This window comes from Corapipo altera, unplaced genomic scaffold (genome assembly GCF_003945725.1).
Source record: "Corapipo altera isolate COAL_440 unplaced genomic scaffold, ASM394572v1 75, whole genome shotgun sequence".
Lineage (NCBI taxonomy): Eukaryota > Metazoa > Chordata > Aves > Passeriformes > Pipridae > Corapipo > Corapipo altera.
Window position 1 is genome coordinate 8,713,201 of NW_020884887.1, and position 19,726 is coordinate 8,732,926.

At 44.1% G+C, this 19,726-nt stretch overlaps 4 protein-coding genes across 7 annotated transcripts in view; 2 read left to right on the top strand and 2 right to left on the bottom strand.

Moving 5' to 3' along the window:
- Positions 1–216, bottom strand: part of LSM11 (LSM11, U7 small nuclear RNA associated) — a 10,999-nt gene extending 10,783 nt beyond the window's left edge. Inside the window, exon 1 of the mRNA XM_027643504.1 lies at positions 3–216. Within this exon, the coding sequence (XP_027499305.1) occupies positions 3–216 (214 nt within the window). The remainder of the gene's footprint in view (positions 1–2) is intronic.
- A 3,027-nt stretch (positions 217–3,243) lies between these two features.
- Positions 3,244–8,745, bottom strand: THG1L (tRNA-histidine guanylyltransferase 1 like). 4 transcript variants are annotated; one of them, XM_027643325.1, is made up of 7 exons: positions 8,445–8,745; positions 7,241–7,417; positions 6,622–6,791; positions 5,801–5,889; positions 5,086–5,193; positions 3,825–4,010; positions 3,244–3,456 (listed from the first exon to the last, which is right to left on the bottom strand). In XM_027643325.1, the coding sequence occupies exons 1-6, from the start codon at positions 8,633–8,635 to the stop codon at positions 3,837–3,839; spliced, it is 909 nt and encodes a 302-aa protein (XP_027499126.1). In that variant the 5' UTR covers positions 8,636–8,745; the 3' UTR covers positions 3,244–3,456; positions 3,825–3,836. The 4 variants fall into 4 exon arrangements, with proteins under 4 accessions (XP_027499126.1, XP_027499127.1, XP_027499125.1 ...); XM_027643326.1 differs by having other exon boundaries at positions 3,244–3,998; XM_027643324.1 differs by having other exon boundaries at positions 3,244–4,010; positions 8,445–8,743.
- A 179-nt stretch (positions 8,746–8,924) lies between these two features.
- On the top strand, positions 8,925–14,888 carry SOX30 (SRY-box 30). The gene is made up of 5 exons (XM_027643323.1): positions 8,925–9,631; positions 10,784–11,023; positions 11,963–12,136; positions 13,022–13,496; positions 14,452–14,888. The coding sequence occupies exons 1-5, from the start codon at positions 8,974–8,976 to the stop codon at positions 14,819–14,821; spliced, it is 1,917 nt and encodes a 638-aa protein (XP_027499124.1). The 5' UTR covers positions 8,925–8,973; the 3' UTR covers positions 14,822–14,888.
- A 4,683-nt stretch (positions 14,889–19,571) lies between these two features.
- Positions 19,572–19,726, top strand: part of ADAM19 (ADAM metallopeptidase domain 19) — a 33,391-nt gene continuing 33,236 nt past the window's right edge. The window contains exon 1 of the mRNA XM_027643505.1: positions 19,572–19,698. Coding sequence (XP_027499306.1) covers positions 19,572–19,698 — 127 coding nt within the window. The remainder of the gene's footprint in view (positions 19,699–19,726) is intronic.

The window sequence follows — 19,726 nt, forward strand, 5'->3', positions numbered from 1 at the left end:
GCGGCCGCGCGGGCGGCGCAGGCCGCGCTGGAAGCTCTCGTAGGCGGCGAGGTTGTTGAAGCAGGGCGCGGCGGGGAAGGGCAGCGGCGTGCGCGGCGAGTAGAGCGCCAGCAGCGGGTCGAAGCGGCTGGAGCTCACGTCCAGGCGGCCGGGGCTCGGCGAGCGGTGGCGCCCGGGGGGACCCCGCGGCTCCGCGCCCGCCTCGTCCTCCTCCATGGCCGGGCTGCGGGGGCGGCACCGCCCGCGGCCGCCGCCAGGGGCCGCTGCCGCGCAAGGCCCTGAGGGCGGAGCGGCCCCGCGGGGTGAGGGCCGGGCGGGCGGGGAGCTGTGGGAGCTCTGGAGGTGCCACAGGTTCGTTCACTCGGCATCCTTTGTGTCGGTGCTGTAGCCGCACAGAACCACACAGCTTGGGCTATGTAGCTTCTTAGTGTAGCTTAAGCTACGTAGAAGGTCAGGGGGTTTCTCTACAGACAGGAACTTCTCAAAAGATTGAGGGGTATCTTTCTTCTGTGAAGTGGAAGTGGTAAAAGGAACATGAAGCTAGCAAACTAGTCAAAACTGTCCTCGTGGTCGCACGCTGTTTCAAAGGGGCATGGACGCTGGTTCTAGAGGGCTTGATGATGTGCCAAAAGTAAGAGTTCAAGAAAAGGGCAGCGTGAGGAAGACTAAAGAGCGACCACCCTAAAGGACTGCTGACTCAAAACGGGACGCAGGTCAAGGGGAGGAGCAGTTCTGGGGATTAGTTTTTGGCAATAGTGCAAGAAAGAAAAGGAGCTACTGGAGAGGGTCCAGGAGAGGCCATGAAGCTAGTGAGGGGTCTGGAGCATCTCTCTGATGAGGAGAGACTGCGGGAGCTGGGCCTGTTTAGCCTAGAGAAGACTGAGAGGGGAGTCTCTCGGGGTGTGAAGGGAAAGGTGCCAGGCTCTTTCTTGGTGGTGCCCAGCGACAGCAGGAGGAGCAATGGCCATAAACAAAAACACAAGAAGTTTCACCTCAATATAAGGAAGAACTTCTTTACACTGAGGGTGGCAGAGCACTGGAACAGCTGCCCAGGGAGGGCATGGAGTCTCCCTCTTTGGAGACATTCCAAACCCACCTAGATGCATTCATTCTTGTGTCACCTGCTCCAGGTGACCCTGCCTTGGCAGTGGGAGTGGACTGGATGATCTCCAGAGGTCGCTTCCAAGCCTAATAATTCTGTGATTCTGTCATCTTCACTCAGACCCCCTGGTTCAACCTTTCTCCTGCAGCCAACCCTGGAGCCCTTTGGCGGTTCTGGGGGTGCTCCCTCGACTGGGCACCAAATCCCACCTGCCTCAGGCAATGAAATGGCACTTGGGCAACATGTGGTTGCAATATAGTTTGCATTTTAACCCATAAAAGGATCTACAGCACAGAACCACTTCCCTGAGGAACAGCGAGGAAACACCGTTAATGCTGCAGAGAGGTTTTACTGTAATGATTCACCACCTCCATTAATGTTTCATAACGGGTTCCCGTACATTTAACGCCGCCTGTTACAGCAATACATCAGTCACAGGTCATTCCCCAACTGCACAGAAAACCCCTCTTTCTTCACTGGGTCACAGTACAGGACTTCTAAGCTACAACAATACATGGAAGAACAGGCACAGGTCGATCTGTGTGTGCCACCAACACCGGGCTGCTGCTTGAAACTTGGGAGCATTTATTTTCCCCTACAGCTATTAAGTCATATATATGACTTTATGCATGAAAATGCCACAGAGAGTTTCTTTCTCTAGAATTTATATTAATACAAATTAAAGGCCATGGTTGTACAGACAATCTGTATCTCGGTTCCAAAGTCTGCATTTTTTGGCTTATTCCATATTATTGTAAGGATGAGTTAATTAGAAAACACTCTGATGATAAGAACTTATACAGACCCATTTTTTATACACACACACAAGGTACATACATAGATACGTTGTATAATGTATAAGGTGGCTATAATATATAAGATAAAAAACCTACATAATACTTTCAGAGCATGAAATCATGGCTGCCAAATTATTTTTTTTCATCTTTAGTCTGAGTAAATCCGAAGTGTTACCCGTTCTGGAACAGCTGCTTTGTATGTAATGTCCAAAGTCAGGCACCAGACAGTAACAAATGGCATTTCAAAGTCAAGTAAGTTACATTTGTGTTACAAGACAAAAAACCAGCAGACAGATAAAAAGTTCTTAGGGGTAAATGACTGGTAGAATGATTCATTCAGAATCTTTATCTCACAGTCACTCACATCCTCTTCCTAGGAATTTTGTGGCCTGTTCTACAAACTAGAAGCGAAATACATTCTCTCATTGCCTGTTCTTAACTGCTCAGTATTAGCACGGAGCAGCAGAAGGGGAAGCCCTGTGCTATTATAAACACACAGGCTCATTGTTTAATCTCAGGAAGAACCTACAAAGTAGTAGTTTACATCAGTACCTGGCTGATGTTTTTTTTAAAAAAAAACAACACCAAAAGGCACATTGCCTTAAATGTGCAAGTTCTTCCTGCAGGAAGGGGAAACAGAGTAGATTGATAAGTGAATTCATGGGAAATGAACTCTGTACTGCATGACCCTCTCAGTCACATTTGATCCTTTCTTTCCATTTTTATGGCGAGTCCCAGCTGCTGACTATCTCTCCCTTAACAACAACTGGTTCAGTTACTATTCTAGCATCATGGTTTTGAAACCAGCATGGTCAGAAGTAGTAATAGCCTTATAAATACCTATTATGTCATTATAGCTGTTTCTACACTGAAATAGGTTATTTCCCTCAAATTCCAAGCCCCTATCCCTTAGCAGAAATTTTTCTGCTCTGAGAGGTTGTATGATTTAACTATTTTGACAAAGGGTCTTAAACTGATAGTTAAACCAGAATAAATGTGTGCATTAACCAGACAACACACATTCCTCTCTTCCCTCTAACTAACAGGGATTGTCAGCACTGCTATGTCTGTGTCATTCCCAGGAAAATCAGAAAACAGCAGTACAAGTTGATGTTGGCTCCCTCTTTGCAGGCATCAGGAATGTTCCCCTGTGTTGCTACTGCCACTCCTGCCCAGCAGGAGACAGGTGACTGCCCAAGCTATGGAAAGTGAGAAGAGTCTATCCCTGTCCTAAGAGAATTCCAGACTGTACAGTATCTTTATTAACTTCACTTTTTGGAACATCCACCACTTACTAGTAAAAATCCCAGGAATGAGGAAGGCCACATGATAAACCATACCAGAGAAGGTATTATTATTATTAATTTTTACAAGTATAAAAATCCTGTACATTTGACAAAAACTTTTAACATCTGTCAGGAAACTGCTGAGCTGCTCCATTTCCTTTCAGTAAGAATCAGACATTAGGCAGTTGAATGGTGTGTCACTCATCTGACCAAACACACTGGCCTTGAATTCAAATACTATATGCCAATTGAGTATTCTGGTCCAACTCAGTTGAAACAAAAATAAAATTAATAATTTTCTGTTCAAATATGCAAGCTTTTTTATGGTTCAGCAGTTCAGTAAAATACCTCACGCGTTAAATGGTACAGAAATGCAGGAAATTTCTATACACTTTTTCTACAAATACACATGTACAAGGAAGCAGTCTTAACATTCAAAATATAATATGATTTTAGCTCTCCATATGGGCATATCCCTGTATGTCAGACAACACACCAGTGTCTTCTTTTCAGGCAACAACAGTAATAAAACCAATGGAGCTGCTGAAGAGCGTTACAGGTTAAACTCTGCCAGCCACCATCCGTATTACTCAGTGGCCAACAACCCAAGCAGAGCAAAATGTAAACTATCAATTGTACTTGTCAGAGGTATCAACTGTCCTCAGCCAGAATCTCAGGATATTCCTCCCAGAACTGGTCCCCAATGATATCACAGTGCAGAGGAACAACTTTAGTCTTAGTCCGGGTCACTTCCACTTCCTTTTCTTCTGTTTCCTTTGGCAGTTTTATTTTCTTCGTGAAGATTTCATTAACCTGAAAGTACAGTTGACACATCAGCAGACATATAAGACTCCAGAGGGGATTCACAAATGGACAAGAAACAAAGGCACAACAAAAACAACTATCAACCCTTTATCATACCAGAGTGTGAACACAGCATCTTTTGAAACAGAGTCTGTTCTCAATTCAAAGACTTAATAGTGAGCAGTTGAAGCTGCCCATCATCATCACATGACCTAAAGAAATTACCTGCAAATTCACATTACTAATTGCAACTATGCTTGAATGAAGCAGAATATGTACTTTGGAGCTATTGTGAGCTATATAAAGCAAAGAGGAAACCTTGCTAATGTCTTACCAAGGAAAAATAAGTCTAAGGAACAAGTGGACTGTATTTCCAGATGGGAGCATCTGTCTCCTCTAATTAGTCCAAATGAACTAAAAATTGTTAGCCAAAATTTGTAAGAAAGGATTACAGGTTTTTTATGTATAGAAGACAAAAGGCTGAGCAAGTTATGGAGAACTCTTAGTATAGACAGATGGAAAACTATTTCTAGATAAGGTCTCCTAGCACAGAAGGACACTAAGGCTATAAACATTTATGATTTTCTGGGGTTTCATCTCATAAAAAAACACAGGACAGGATTTCTTCCTCTAATTCTGGATCATCCTAGAATGATGAACATTTCCAAGTTACTTTTAAGCAGAAAAGGACTAAGCATACTATGAACTGAGCTACATTATTGAACAAAAGGTTGTAATTTCTTTGCCATGGATACACTCGGGACCTAATTCTGGGAAGGGCCTGGCACAGGCCCTAGTGATATACATATTGTCATCTGTTGATACATGTTTTATCTAGTTGGTCATAATTTGTATCTAAGCCAGACTTCACAGACTAATTTTTATATTATGTTCCTGGAAACAGATATCTCAAAGACATCTCCAAAACAATTAGTCATCTTACATTATCATTACATGGCAAATATGGTTAGTTTTAAAATGTATTTATACCTAGACAACTATTTAAGATACATCTGGTGATTTTACAGTGTAGCCTGTCTGCCACAGTGTAACTATTTAAAACAAGAGCAAGAAGCAAGTGACAATAGTTTTTTACCTTCTGCCATATTAAGACAGTTCCTTTTCTATACATCAGAGGTTCATTGTTGTAGTTGATGTTGAATTCAGAAAATAAGATTTCATTCTTATCTCCAGCCAAAGTTCCCTGAGAAGAAACAAAAATACTCTTATAGATAATAAACAAACAAACTGAATCTCTAGGGTAGAAGATGGGTGAATATTGAAAGACTGACATTTGTGCAGGTTTTTCACCTTTAAGTCACAAGGTTCAATTACTTCTCTCAACAGGGGAATTCATTCCAATTGCCACACAAGTATTAAAACTGAGAAGTTTTTTATTACATTTTCAAGACAAATAGAAGAAAGTCAACAGACTCCAGGATAAAACAGAAATAATTTGCTGAAACCTACACAAGGAGACAAAACACAACAAAAGGGGCTGGGAATCAACAGTAGCTGAATTCAGCAGTTGTACCTTGTGCATTTGGATACTGAACATTTCATGACACTTCTAAGATTTCTGAACTTGGTAATTAAGAACTTAAAATCCTGTTAATAGTTGACCAAAAATACATTCTTTGCTAATGATACTAACATCTGTGCAATTCAAGAAGATGTTTGAATCTAAACCCACAAAATTACTACAGTAAGAACAGACAAGCCAACCAGGGCTGCTGGGCAGGCAAGACACTTTGCAAATCTTATGATTTAATTTGTAGCTGGAAAAAAACATGACCTCAGGAGACTCTTACCCGGAGCCTGTCCTGTGCTTCCACTGGTGTCAAACCACTTCGCTGTACAAGCATCCAAAACACTGTATTATAAAGGTTATTAATATGGCCTACAGAAAACATACAGAAGAGCATGAGAAAGATTATTTGCCAAATTTAAGTGACTACTTAGAAAAAAACAGCTTTATTTCCAGAGTTGTACCCCAGATACAGCCAAGAATAATGAGGAATTAATATAATCAGTGGCTAGAGAAGATACAAAGTTTGTGACCCATTTTTAAGGTACTGCATATCAGAAGAATGACTAGAATAGACAGATTTCATTGTAACTCTGAAAAGGGAAGAGCAGAGGGTGAAAGGTGTTTATGTGTAACGTGAATTATCTTCATTTGAGCAACAGGGGCTACGTACTGACCAAAGCCTAGAGTGTAAACCCAATGTTCTATTCTAGCATAGAATATACAACACTTTTGATTAGTACCTGATGTGAATTTAAACATTCACATCTCTTCATTATGGAAGATTACCTTGGCTAAACCAACTCTGAACATAAAAATTAATAAATTATTTCTATTAACAGTTACAATATTTCCAATGCTGAACTCAACTCCAGGAGGCAATAAATGTAGTTGTAGCTTAAGACTCAGAATTTCAGCCAATATTTCTGTAGCCATACAAAGCCCCAAACAATTCTAACATTGTTTATTTATTTAAAACTACTACCCTACCTGCTGTTCTTTCACTGGCAGCTATATATACAAATACACTGGCAGTAAAGGCATTTCTAGTCAGAGGGGAAGAGAATTCAACTGTACTAATCTCTGTTTTCTAGAAACACTTACAATCTGCTTGCCTCCAGCTGAGATAGTCCTTCAAGTTCTGGTTGCTGGGATACAACACAATTCGTCCATCAAATCCTGGTGGGTACAGAAGTTGCTGGTCCTTAAAGTAATCCTTCCAGTAGAAAACGTAACTTGAGGCAAACTGGGAGACCACGTGAGTCATGAACTTACTTGCAAACACAGAATGAGAGAAAAAAAAAGAAAGAAATACATCAGTATAGTTATATATCTGAGGTATTAGTAGTGATAATTCTGGTGGAGAGCAGCATTTCTTAAATAATGGCCCAACAGATCAGCAATGGCACAGAGTCTTTTGAACACCAGAAGTTCTGAGAATCAAGCAAAAGTGTTTGGAAAATGTAACATTTTGTTAATATAATGTTTGTTCTAACAATGTTTATTTATAAAGTTTTATCAAACTTTGTTTTTAAAGCTCTGTATTACTGAACGTATTTTCCTGGAAGATCATACGCAAAGAGTTCACAAGAAGAACCTGAACTAACTGCAGTGTGAGCACCAGCTCTCCTTCTAACCCCTGTGTGTAAGTAAAGGCAAACCAAAGAATTACAAGTCTGGAGAGAGGTGTTAAAAACAAGTTCAGTATCAAAGCAGCTGTTACCTTGCTCTTCTTTTAAACCACCTGGTCTTCTTTTTGAAGACAAAACTATATTCATCACTCTGTCCATAAGCAATAGCAATATCCTCCAGTTCTTGCATCACTGTCTGGGCACACCTGGTCATCAGCTGCAGGGCACGGTCATCATTTGGCTTCTTGAAGTCATGCTGCTCAGAAAACCTTCAAAGCAAAAATGGTTGAATAAGAATCCCTTTAAAAGGTACTAAAATGCTAACCCATTCATTTTTCTCATATTTTCTTTCTGTGAATATTGATTTCCAGCACCTTGTAAATATTGACAGAGAATTCCCCCCAGGCATGGAAAAAAACCAAACAAAAATCCTCTTTTGACATACGCTGGATAACCCATTCGCTTTCCCATCAGTATCTCACCCTAACCAGTCCTTTAAAACAGCTGGTTTATGCATTTTACTTGGAAAAGGATGACAAATACTACTTTCTGTAAACTCCTTTTATCCTAGGGCACCTAGGAAACTCAGTCCAATACAGGCAACATTATTAACTAACTTACCAAAGTTTTACCAGAACCAGAGATCAAATCCCAGCAAGAATCTGTGTCATCTACGAGCTGAGGGAACTGTGTTCTATTTATCCCAAGGGAAAGTGAACACCACACAGACACTGACTCCAAACACCAACGCACACTCCTGTACCAACGCTGTCCCTTCCCAACACACCCAAGGCACTGGGACACCATTCCCCCACCACCCGGCCACATGAAAACAAAACCCCATTCGTAATTCTGTGCCCTGGAGAGACCCAGGGAAGGTTCATTGGGATCGGGGAGGAAAGGAGGATCTCTAACTCCCGCACCTGCAGGACAAGCATCCAAAACACCGTATTATAAAGGTTATTAATATGGCCTACAGAAAACACGGAAAAGAGTGTGAGAAAGACTATTGACCAAATCTAAGCGACTACTTAAAAAAAAACTGCTTTATTTTCAGAGTTGTATCCAAGATGCACATAACGGGGAATGATGGGGAATTAACAGAATCAGTTACTAGAGAAGATGCGACGTTTGTGATCCGGTTTTAAGGTGCTGCATCCGAGAAGAATGACTAAAATTAGATTTCACACGGATCATGCAGAAACAGTCCAGCGCAACGCAGAGCATCACCCAGGACCCTCTTTTCGGCCCAGCGCTCCCAGCCCGCACCCCCCGCGTCCCCGGACTGCCCCTCACCTGTGGAAATTGCGGCCGTCCAGCCGCACCACTATCCAGCAGTCGGGCAGGCAGGTGTCGTCCGCCTCGAAGTCCCGCACGTACTCGAACTTGCTCTTGGCCATGGCGAGGCCGCGCCGCCCGCCCGAGGAGCCGGTTCCGCGCCCGCCGCCCGCCGCGATGGCCGCGGCCGCCCGGCAGCAGCGCAGCATGGCCGGCACGGAACCGGAAAGCGCCGCCGGAGAGAGCGGCCCCGAGCCCTTCTGGGCGGCCCGGAGGAGCGCTCGGTGGTGGCGGCGGAGGGCGGAGCGCGGGGCGGGCGCGGGGCGGCTCCGGCAGCGGTGCCCGGGTGGTCGGTGCGGCGGCACCGGCGGGCGAGGGATGAGGGGTCGGTGCGACCCCGGGGTCGGTGCGACCCCGCCGGCGCTCTCGGGATGCGGGGTCGGTGCGGACCCAACGGCGGCCGCGGGGTGCGGGGCCGGTGCGCGCCCCCGGCGCGGGGCCGCGGGGAGCGTTGGCGCAACGGCGGCGGGCGAGGAACGGCGGCGGGATGGAGCGCAGAACCGCCCGGCACTGCCGCCTGCGCTCCCGGGCCCCTCACAAGTCGCCCCCCAGGCACAGGGAAGTCGTGGGTCCCCTCGGGGGGCTGCGCGTCAAAGTGAAGGAGCTCCAGCCGCAGGATCGGCCCGGGCACAGCGCAGCAGTGCGGGAGGAGGGCACGTGCTTCCCGGCTGCCGGGACGGTTGGAAAGGAGGCCCGCGGAGCCGTCAGGAGAGAGGAGGACCGCGAAAGGGGCAGCGGTGACAGCCAGAGCGAGAAGATGCTGGGGCACGGTGGGAATGGGAGTCAGCCCTGGAGGAGAGCTGCTATCAGAGTGGAGCCCCCCAACGTGGCCTTTGAGGCGCGCCCAGGGAAGGTGGAGAAGAGCGATTCCCCAGCTGGATCCATGTGCAGACCTGGTCCGGCCAGCCCCGATGACCGCGAGGTCCAGCAGTGTGAGAAGCGTGGGCGCCCTCCTGAAGATCAGAACATCCCGGTTGTGTTTCACCCCTTACCTTCCAGGTCCCATGTACAGATCCAAGGTCCTCGGCCCTCACAGCTGATCCGTGTGCCGGTAAAACAAGTGCCACTTCAATTGCAGCCTTTAGTGCAGCCTCCAAAGATTGAAACGAAAAACATTCCCCTCACTGTCCTGCCCTCCGATTCAGGTATTACGGTCAGAGAGCTTGCAAGGGTCCAGTCAGTGACACATGAGGTGACAGGTTATCAGAAAGGAGAACACGATTGGAAAAGGTCATTTTAGAGAACCATCCCTTTGGATAGGCTGGAGTTAGCACAACTCTCTTACACAACATAAGACATGAACATGCGGGAGCACAGAGTTCTGTACTGGTTTGTTAAAATTAATGCAGTTTTGTCTACCTGTTCCCTGGCTACATGAAACCCCTTAGAAGAGTGGAATTATGTTGAATTGTGATTGCAGGTTTAAGATCAGAAATCTGGTTGATTTTTAAAGCTATGAAGCATTCATACACCTCTGAGAAATCTGGGGCATGTTAAGTGAGGAGCATTTTGAAACACCTGGATTAGAAGCTTTTTTTGAAAATATCTAGGCTTTCAAAAATAATGACTTTAAGTGAGGTCCTAAAGGCTCCAAGACTTTTGCCCTTTATTGATGATGTGATAGAGTTAATTTCTAAGACTTTTTCAGAGAGGAAAGTGCTTGCTCAGGGATCAGTTGTAAGAGGTCTAGGGATTCATCATGTCGCCAGCTCAATTTAAATGCAGCCTGTGTTTACAAAGAGTCAAAGCCAGGTATCATGTAACAGTCATTTGGGAACACAGGTTCCTCCAACAAAATGAGTGTCCAAATCTGAGAAAAGAAAAAATGCAACAAAATCCAACCACAAACCTGGAACAACAACAACCTCAGCTGAGAAGGCAGGGCCTGCACAGGTGTGGGACTGAACCTTAGATCTGGTCCCTGGATCCTTAGGGCTTTGGTTACAGAGTTCTGGTGGTGATAACAATCGGGCCAAATGAAATCCAAACTAGTGTATTACCAGTCCCATGTTTCTTGGGGTTTTTTTTTTGTTTTGTTTTGTTTTGTTTTAATAAATAACATGTAACAAAAGCCAGGTAAATGATTCCTTATGCAGTGACCCAGCGAAGGTTAGTGGAGGATGATCCCTTAGCCTTAGTTATTTTTTAGGAACTGCTCTCCAAATGTGCACCAAGTTTCATCTGTTCCAAAGCTCTAGTGAATCTGTTGCCAAATATCCTCTGGATCTACTAATTAATGTAACCTGTAGTGCTGTATTCCCTGGAAGATGATCTTTTTTCCTTGCCTCGTTGCACAGGTATGCCAGATACTCCATTTAGCAAGACCAAAAGTGGCCGTGTAAAGCGTCCAATGAATGCATTTATGGTGTGGGCCAGGATCCATCGGGCTGCTGTAGCAAAAGCTAATCCAGGTGCCAATAATGCAGAAATCAGTGTTCAGCTTGGTTTGGAGTGGAGCAAACTGACTGAAGAGCAGAAGCAGCCGTATTATGAGGAAGCTAACAAAATAAAACTGAGGCACAGGGAGGAATTTCCTGGTAAACATTTTATTTATTTACCTGAATGCTTTAGAAGTGCAAGGCTTTTTGAAAAATGCATCTCTTGCATTAGAGCAAGTAATAGAGATGGGAAAAAATTACAAATATTTCAAGTACACAGTCCTTTTGTGTGCCTGAAACTGTATAGATTTTTTTAAAGTATCCAAAGCAATGGTGCTTAAACCACCACACCTCCAGCAACTCTTCTGAATGCTTTAGTAGTGTAGTGGGCAGATAGTGAGTTTGTTGTGAACGTGGCCTGCTGCATCGTTTTCCATGCTCCAGAAAAAGCTGGCCAGGTGGCCTGTGGTGATGTATGCATCCGTTCCTTAAAAGCAGGAAAGGGAAATGCCACAGGAAGCACAAATGGCATTGTATTCTGTGGGCTTCTCCAATGTGTAGACTTGGGTTTTGCAAATAATGGTGTGGAAGATGTTGTTTCTCAGCCTTTTGTCAAAAGGGTTATAAAAATTTGTACCCCTAACAAATTAGTTTCTCTGTAACACACAGTTCAATAAAACAGAGCATAAGTACTCTAAAGTATAAGTAGTTTTTAAAAGCTTTTGAGATACCTGGTGTCATGATCCTTTCTCTGTTGTCATAATCCTGCTAGTTCATGATTATGGCTAATCCTGGTAAACGAGATCTCACTAATGTGTCATAAACGTCACTCCCACTTCTCTGTATTTCTTTGTCTCACAAGCAGTTACTACTTGGTAACATAGAAACAATGCCCAAATATGTCTATTTTATTTTCGTCTTGCGTAAAATTCCCCATTTGCCAGCTGACTGAAAAAAATGGAGTATTGCCATTGACTGTAGGAGCAAGTTTTGGACTAGTTTTATCAGATACTTCAGAATTACAGATACCATAGCTTTAGATAAATAATGAGACCATCTAAATTATTGGGTGTCTGCATCTCTTTTTGTCTCTGACAGGTTGGGTTTATCAGCCGAACAAAAAGAAGTGTTTCCCACCATCTCGCTCTGCTGTATTTTCTGGCACTTCTCAGAGTACCATCGCTACAAGCCCAGCTGGCCCTCGTCCCTTCCCATCACCTGTTTACTCTTTTGCCAACCCCAATGTTAAGGATAGTATTGGACATCCAGTCTGTGAGTTTTCAGTAGTGACTTATTTAAAAAATTCAGAATTTACCTGTTGTAGTAAGAGTTTGTATTTACAAGGGCATGTAGTGACAGAGCTCTGGCTCTGTCAGTCTGTGGGTAGTGGATTTCAACAGCAAACAGCTTAATCCAGGCAATGACATTTTCCTCTTTAAGCATCCTGACAAGGACTGCTCTCTTTACAAGGAGACAAGAAAATGAAATGCCTGTTCATGCTGTGTGATAATATTTGGAGATTTTTAAAAGAGAACACTCAACTTTGTTCTGGTGAAGTTCTGAGTTAGTGATGTTTGAAAACACTCATGCAACGTGTTTTGAAATCTTTCCCTATAAAGGCAGCCCTGTTGACATGAGGTGGGACTTGAAACTGTACATTGAAGTTTGTGCTCTGCAAAACATTTCAAAGTGTAATTGTCTAGTGGGTATGTTCACTGGTAAAAGAAGAAAACATATAGGGTATTAGGGTGTTTTAATTGTTGCTTCTGCTTCTCACCAGACAGATTTGTTATAAATTTGGCTCATACCAACTCAGTTAGTAGACTTGTGAGATCTTCTGAGCTTCAAGCATTGCAAGCACACTCCAACCCATTCTGTGGCCTTATTAGGACAAGACACAGCCCTCACCAGCCCCACAGTCCCATCACTCACTAGCCAATTCCTTCTTTACTTGGGTTTCTGTGAAAGGAAGCTTGAACATGTGGGCTTCAAACTCATGTGTCAGGACACATGTAGGCCATGTACTGCAATGACTGTGAGTTCCAGGGAAGTGGTTGGGGGAAAACAATTCAGGCTCTAGTGTGGTTTGCTACACTGCTGTTTATAAAAACTCTTGCTGTATTCATGTCTGATAAATAACTGTTTTGTCTTCTAAAGGTGAGTCTCCTGTTATTCATCTGCCAGCTTCTTCCAGTCAACATACTCGTCCAGTGACTCTTTTCCAGACCACTGGTGCAAGCACCACATCAGTGGCTGTTCCAGTTCCAACCCTGCCCCTGCGCCCTGTAATTTCATCACAGCACTTTGCTAAATCTGCTCAAACAGAAGCTTTTGTATCATCTGGGCTCAATTTCTCTCTGAAGAGACCTGCACCCGTTTTTGCTGAGAGTTTCAGTAGAAACCCAAGTAACATCACCACCACCAATGGCAGATTTTCTGTCTCTAACAGTGACGCCCCAGGGATTCCTATTTTTCCTAGAGCAATACCTCTTCCCCAAGTTAACCCTTTTATTCCCACACCTACCTATGTGTCTGCTCCCATCGTTCAACCAGCCAATCTTTTTGGAGGACCTCCTCAGTTTCCATTTTGCCACCCTTCCTTTGTACCTGGACCTCGCTGTTTCCCCCCAAGGTAATGAAACCCTTCATTTCAGCACCAGTAAGAACAAATGCTAAAAGGCAGAGAGTCTTTTGACTTGCAGAAAGCAGATGGAGCATTCAGAAGGAAAGGAGTTCTTACCTTCCTGTAGCTCCTGAGTGGTGGGACCTGCTGGCCTCAGGCTGCTCATAATATATGCCCTGTTATTGAATCTCCATAATGCTATTGCAATAATTGGCACTCCCAGGACCACAGAAAACAGAAGTATCTCCTTTCCACTTTATGTATCTAAGTGCAGTTGATTTTGACAGAAAGGCATTAGCTAGGGATAGTGTCTATATATTTTGAAAATGGTCAGATAGAATTAAAGTAGATGTGTGAGATGTCTCCTGGGTCCTATGATTGCAGCTGCCATAACTGCTAATATTTCTGAAATCTCGATGAGTGCAATACAAGACATTCCTATTTTTTGAGGTCCTTTAAAGAAACACAGGACACATATTCCCAAAATTGCTAAAAATGAGCTTTGCTCAGGCCTTGGTCTCTGAAATTAGATGGTTTTGTGAGGCCTCTGAGAAAGAGGAGTGTTATAAGTTCACTGTCCTCTAAACTCATTTCTTCTATACAAGGATTATGATTTCTGAGTTGCATTGAGAGTGCAAACGTGTGTTTTACTATTCTGAGTATGTTGGTTAACTCACTGCAAGGTGATCAGATGCTGCTTTATTAATGATATTATTTTATTGATAAAAACAGTGGGGTTTATGTTTGTTCTCAAAAAAACCTGATGTGTGTATGAGGTTGAAATGAGCCTTATGCAGAGATATGGAATCTGGACGATTCTTGTTATGGCCACAGTGCTTAAATTAGGCACGGTTTTAAAGTTTGAATCAACAGGATAAGCTTACCAACACAGAACATCAGTGTCATTCTGCAGCCCAGGCAGTCTGCATTTCTGAAAGCCAACTTTGAATCTCTTTCATTGCAGCACATTCTCACTCAGACCTCCATTTGGCTACGGGAATTTCTCCAGCTCAGTGCCTCAGTGCTTCAGCTTTTATGAACACACGAACCAAAGACAGGAGGTGATATTTTCAACCCTGAGTGAAGACTATCCCTTTAGGAGATACTCAGAAGAAAGTATACACGGGGACCAGCGCATCTGTGAGAGCCCTGAAGTGGTGCCCTGTCAGAGCAGCTGCACCAAGGAGCGGTCTCTGAGCCCCCTGCCACAGCTGGATGTTGAAGTGGTAGAGGAAGTTTTGCCATCCTCCCCATCTACTCCCTCCAGCACTTACATCATCAATGTAACTGATAGCGATGAGGAAGAAGATGTAAAGTTGTTTCAAGTATTGTAATTTTTAAAACAAATTATAATCCAGAGAAATATTATAGAATGGGAAATAAATGTTTTCCTCAGCACTACCTTTTCAGTCAGTGTGTTCAGTGGGAAACCCATGTGTCTTCAGCAAGTTCCACAGGTCATTTTGAAGAATTTGATGAGCTGTTTGGAATTTGAGAGCTTACATACAGACCTGGGGAGGGTAAATTGTAATTCATGTAACAGACTTCTGTGTAGCTAGGCTGGACATTCCTAGAATGATGAGCTGAAGTAATTTTTTCAGACAATTCAGGCTACTAATATTAGTTTATATATGTGCTTGTGTGTATTTACGATTATGAAAATCCAAAGAAATATGGGAAGAGCCATGGATGGAGAAGTCCATTAGTGCTGGGCTGCCAGGGGATGCTAAGGGATGATTCAGAGGAAGCTAGTCATATGGGATCTGTGTCTGCAGGTTCATGGTGTTGAATCCAGTCCTCAGCTGAGCTCTCTTGAAAGCTCTTATGTCTTGTCTACAACAGAAGTGAAAATTATGCAAACAACCCCCAACCCCCCCAAACCTGGCTTACTCTGAATCATTCCTTATCCTGCTCTGGCAGCCCTGCAGTGGAGAAAGCATGTTAGAAGTGGTTTTTAGTTCCCATTTCCAGGTCATTTTCAGCCCACTTTTGAACTTCTCTCCTAAATGCAGATTCCTGAAGTGCCAAGTATCTGTGCTGTTACTTCTCCTCTTGCAATGTGTGAAGTGGGTCATAGGCAGGGCCAGTCCTTTGGCCATTGTGTGCCCTCCTGCAAAGTCTCTATGGCAGTGCAGAGGGTACTTGGGACATGAGAGGGACATACTCTACTCTCTTACATCATAATTATTTTCTCTCTTATATCACAATTATTTTCTTCTTTCTCTACTGTCTACCTTGATCTAAACTAAAAATCACCTTGCATGGTTCTCAGCTTGAGAAACAGATGTAGATTTTCTTTACAAAGCTTGTTTTCCTTCTGCTAAGTCTAAAGACACTCAGTAGTGCTTCCTGGTGCATCACTGCCTGTGGCTATCCATTTGCAGAGACAACTTTCTTCCCAAAGTTACTGGATAGTTTTATGGATTGAATGTTATTAAAAACCCTTGTGCCGTTTTACCTTAGGAGAAAAAACTACTCCAGTATAATCACTATTCTATTGGTGAAGTTTACAAGCAGCATGGAGAGGACCACAGTGCTTCACATGTGCAAACACAGTTAAAAAGATGTGGTGTGTCTGCATATAGAATCTTCTACCATCAAGTTCACTTGCCTGTAGGAATGAAGCAAAAGTAGTAGCAGAAGGTAGCAGCAGTGACCCACCCTTTAAAGGAAGCACAGAGATTGCTTTGATATTCTTTCACTATCAGCACATTGGGACAAGCCCTCGTCCAATACCTGATCATCTTACAGCACTTCTCCCTCTTTGGCAGGACAGCTGCTCTAGGGCCTTTCCAAGGATTCCTGCTGTCAGACATGGGTGGTGGAAAACCAAAGTTAAACAGAGTATTCTGGGTCAGCTGAAGCTGCTTTCAACTGCTCAGATTCAAGATAAAGAAGTTCACTGTTAAATCTCCAGTTCCCTTCACACATTCAGAGCCTCCCTTCTTTGATCATTTCAAATGATCTGAACGAGAAAAATGTTCTGAAAAATGGGATATTTCACATTCTGCTCAAGTCAGCCAAAGACACAGAATTTCTCTCATCAGTGTATCTGTCATGCAGAGGTTAGGCAGGACAGTCTTCTCCCTTCTCCTGCTAAGACTTTGATTCTGGGTAAAATTTCCTCCAGTGTCAGCAGGAGTCTTTTCAGAGCACTTTGTTCAACAACCTTTCCTATTTCTGAAGAAAGAGTTCCAATGAAATATTACTGAGCTCTTACTCTGATACATGTCCAAGTCATTCTCTGCATAAGTCTGTTCCTTGAACAGGCATTCTTCTCCCTAGGCCTATCTATTTCCTTGGTGGCTAACTTCTAATTTACTATGAACATAATGAGAGAATTGTCATCTTTTGCTCTCCAGCCAACAACAACCAGTGTTAAATCATCTTGCAATCTGTGGAGCAAGTGCAGAACCCCTACTGCAAAAACTTTGTCATCAGCTTTGCCCTGAGGAGGCTGAAACACCTCATTGTCGAGCCTGATGAAGGCCCCTTGCTCTGGGTGCTGCGTGGAGGCTGCTGCTAATGGGTATGTCCATGCCTTGATCACAGGGGATGTAACAGATGAGGGAACAGAGCACAGACTCGACATTCCCAGCTGATACTTTTAATTAGGCAGTTTGGATCCTGGAGGAAATGAGTCTGGGCCTGTAAAATTCCTAGATAACCTAAAATCTGACCTTGCTTTGTGATTCAGGCAAACATCCCCCTGACTTCAGTTGGAGCTTTTTGAAGAGATGGGCACAGGCAGGATCTGACTCATCCTGTGCCAGATGCAGGTACCCTTACAACATCTGAGCACTGTTAGGAAGGCTGAAATATCCTGACTCTTTCCATGCAACGTCTCAGTAATGTGATATATCATATATATATATATATATATAGATTAACCTATATATAACAACTGCACAGCCTGTAGTTATATTTTTATAGAGGGAGTTTCTGGTGATTGTAAATTAAGATATCAATTCTCATATTACCAAGATCCAAAGATAAAAATATCACTATGTAACAAATGCAAATATTGCACATATTTTATTTCCATGGTACTTGAATGCTGAAAAAACCACAAGGAGATAGTTATTGGCCTAAGTACTTTAACAACCTTAAGCCTCCCTTTATTCCATTTATGCTTTTTTTTGAGCTTATCTTCTTTTAGAGAAATATATGGAGCAGTCCCTATGAAGATTTGTTGTACTGAGAAGATTTGTGACAATCTTTCAGTGCAAACATACATGGTCCTCATCAAAGTGTTTTTTTTTTTCCTTTGGATAGATGGAAATTTTATGCAAGGATGAAAGCAGAATAGCTAAAATTGTGTCTAAATTTGGCTTGCATTTTTACTTATTTATAATAAAGACATCCACAATAGTGCCATTGTTTTCATCTATATTATAGTCAGCTATAAATAAGTGGGGGAATTCACAGAAAATAATAAAGGTTTCCCTTCAGGATATTCCATATGATTAGAAAAGAGCTGAAATTTGGTCCCTGGATTCTTGCTCTGGGAAAGAACATGATTTAGTTGTGCCATAAAAAATTGTGAGTTCTCTGTGGAGCAGATAAAATGTCATTTGTAGCCCCCTCACCCTGATTATTCCCTCTAAGTGTCCCCACGGTGCCTTGAGTTTCCTCTGCCAGGGTGATATCAGGAATAAACTGACCTTCAGAAGGTCACAGAAGGTTCAGCATGTGAAGTGCTGGGGGAGAAAAGGGACATATATGAGAGTCATAAGACAAAAGAGTATCTGAAAATGGAAACAGTCACGTTTCCTTCAGGCAACAACTGCAGGAGCCAGCAAAGACCTTCAGTAAAAGAGAGATCAGTGTTTTCAACAGCATAAATAATCCTCTGGACAAGAGAGAAAATCATTACTATTATCTAGCAACCCTTTATTCTAAAGGGAGTATTAATTTCCTATCAGGCTGATTTACCAATACATTCTGAAACACAGCCAGGTGCAAATTCTCTCAATTTCTTGTTTCCCTGGTGATTCACTTACATAGACACTTAAATATAGAGATGAATGGAAAGAGTTGAGTGGATAATGCAGATCAATGGCTGTCTGAAGAGCATGGCTAAGAGGTAATGCCTCTTCCTGCCACTCGGAGCTGCCTCCTTAAAAATTCATGCCAGTCCACCCGTGCAGCCTTGAGTGAGGCTGCAGTTGAGCTGGACAGGAGTCACAGCAGAAATACACTGACACAGGGAAGACAGTTGCTTTTTGTGGGCTCAGCATGTGCAAGGAGCATCTACAGCACTGTGGAGACTCGGTGTTTGCAGCTGGTAACCTCCGCATGACCGCACTAACTCTCCTCTCCTGGTATAACCCTGACCCCACATTTAATTCAGCAGTGAGACACTGCGTCTCACACCTCCAGGTTCTCAGCTCCCTGAGAGGCAAAGGACTGGCAAAGAAATGATGTGTGGACTTCAACCCATGACTCAGCCCTGAAGGATGCATGAGAAGACAGGGATGCTCCTTTGGGAGCCTCATGGGAGTGAGTGGATATCCCTGAAGGGCAGCACAGGGAATATGAGCTATGGACGCTCCCAAGCTCTTCCTCAAGCCTGGCCCTTCCATCTACCATAAGGGGAGAGAGACACTGAACATGTTTTTGGTTCTGCCCTTTTATATAGGCACATAAAAATCCAGCCTTTATCCCTTCAGCTTTCCAGGAGTGGAGGGATTTAGGATGTCTTTGGAACCATGGGATCAGCTATGAATGGTTTTATAAGATTACACATAAATATAGCAAATAAATAAATAAACAACTGAAGCCATAAGCACAGCTCTTACAGGAGCCTCTTGAGCCCTTCCCGCCCCGAGGTCTCCCCTCTTTCCTAGCTGTTGCAGGGAGGTGCTCAGGCTCCCCCTTGTCCCGATGTCCCGGGAGGGGGACACAGCCCAGCCCCACAGCCCCGAGGCGCAGAGCATCCCCGCGGTGCTGCCCAAGGGATGGGCTGGAAGAAGAAGAGAAGGCGGGGGGCTGCAGGGCGGATTCGGGCCAGTGGGAGGAGAAAAGCGGCGGGCGGGTTTATAGGGCGGGCGGCGGCGGCCGAGCCGGTCCCTACTCGGAGCCATGCGGGGCCGGGGGCTGCTCTGCAGCATCGCCCTCTCGCTGCTGCTGCAGCCACCGCGCCGTGAGTGCGGGGTGACCCCCGCCCTGCGCCGGTGCCTCTGGCTGCGGGAGCCCCCGGGGAGGGAGGGTGGGAGGATGGATGGATGGATGGATGG

What these genes read in the sequence shown, in the direction of transcription:
- THG1L (XM_027643325.1), bottom strand. Translation starts at nt 8,635, where the DNA reads ATGCTGCGCTGCTGCCGGGCGGCCGCGGCCATCGCGGCGGGCGGCGGG. An exon ending in GACGGCCGCAATTTCCACAG is followed by an intron (nt 7,418 to 8,444) that starts GTGAGGGGCAGT and finishes TTTGCTTTGAAG; the next exon opens with GTTTTCTGAGCAGCATGACT. An exon ending in CTGTCTTAATATGGCAGAAG is followed by an intron (nt 4,011 to 5,085) that starts GTAAAAAACTAT and finishes CTGATGTGTCAA; the next exon opens with CTGTACTTTCAGGTTAATGA.
- SOX30 (XM_027643323.1), top strand. Translation starts at nt 8,974, where the DNA reads ATGGAGCGCAGAACCGCCCGGCACTGCCGCCTGCGCTCCCGGGCCCCT. An exon ending in GCACAGGGAGGAATTTCCTG is followed by an intron (nt 11,024 to 11,962) that starts GTAAACATTTTA and finishes TGTCTCTGACAG; the next exon opens with GTTGGGTTTATCAGCCGAAC. An exon ending in TAGTATTGGACATCCAGTCT is followed by an intron (nt 12,137 to 13,021) that starts GTGAGTTTTCAG and finishes TGTCTTCTAAAG; the next exon opens with GTGAGTCTCCTGTTATTCAT.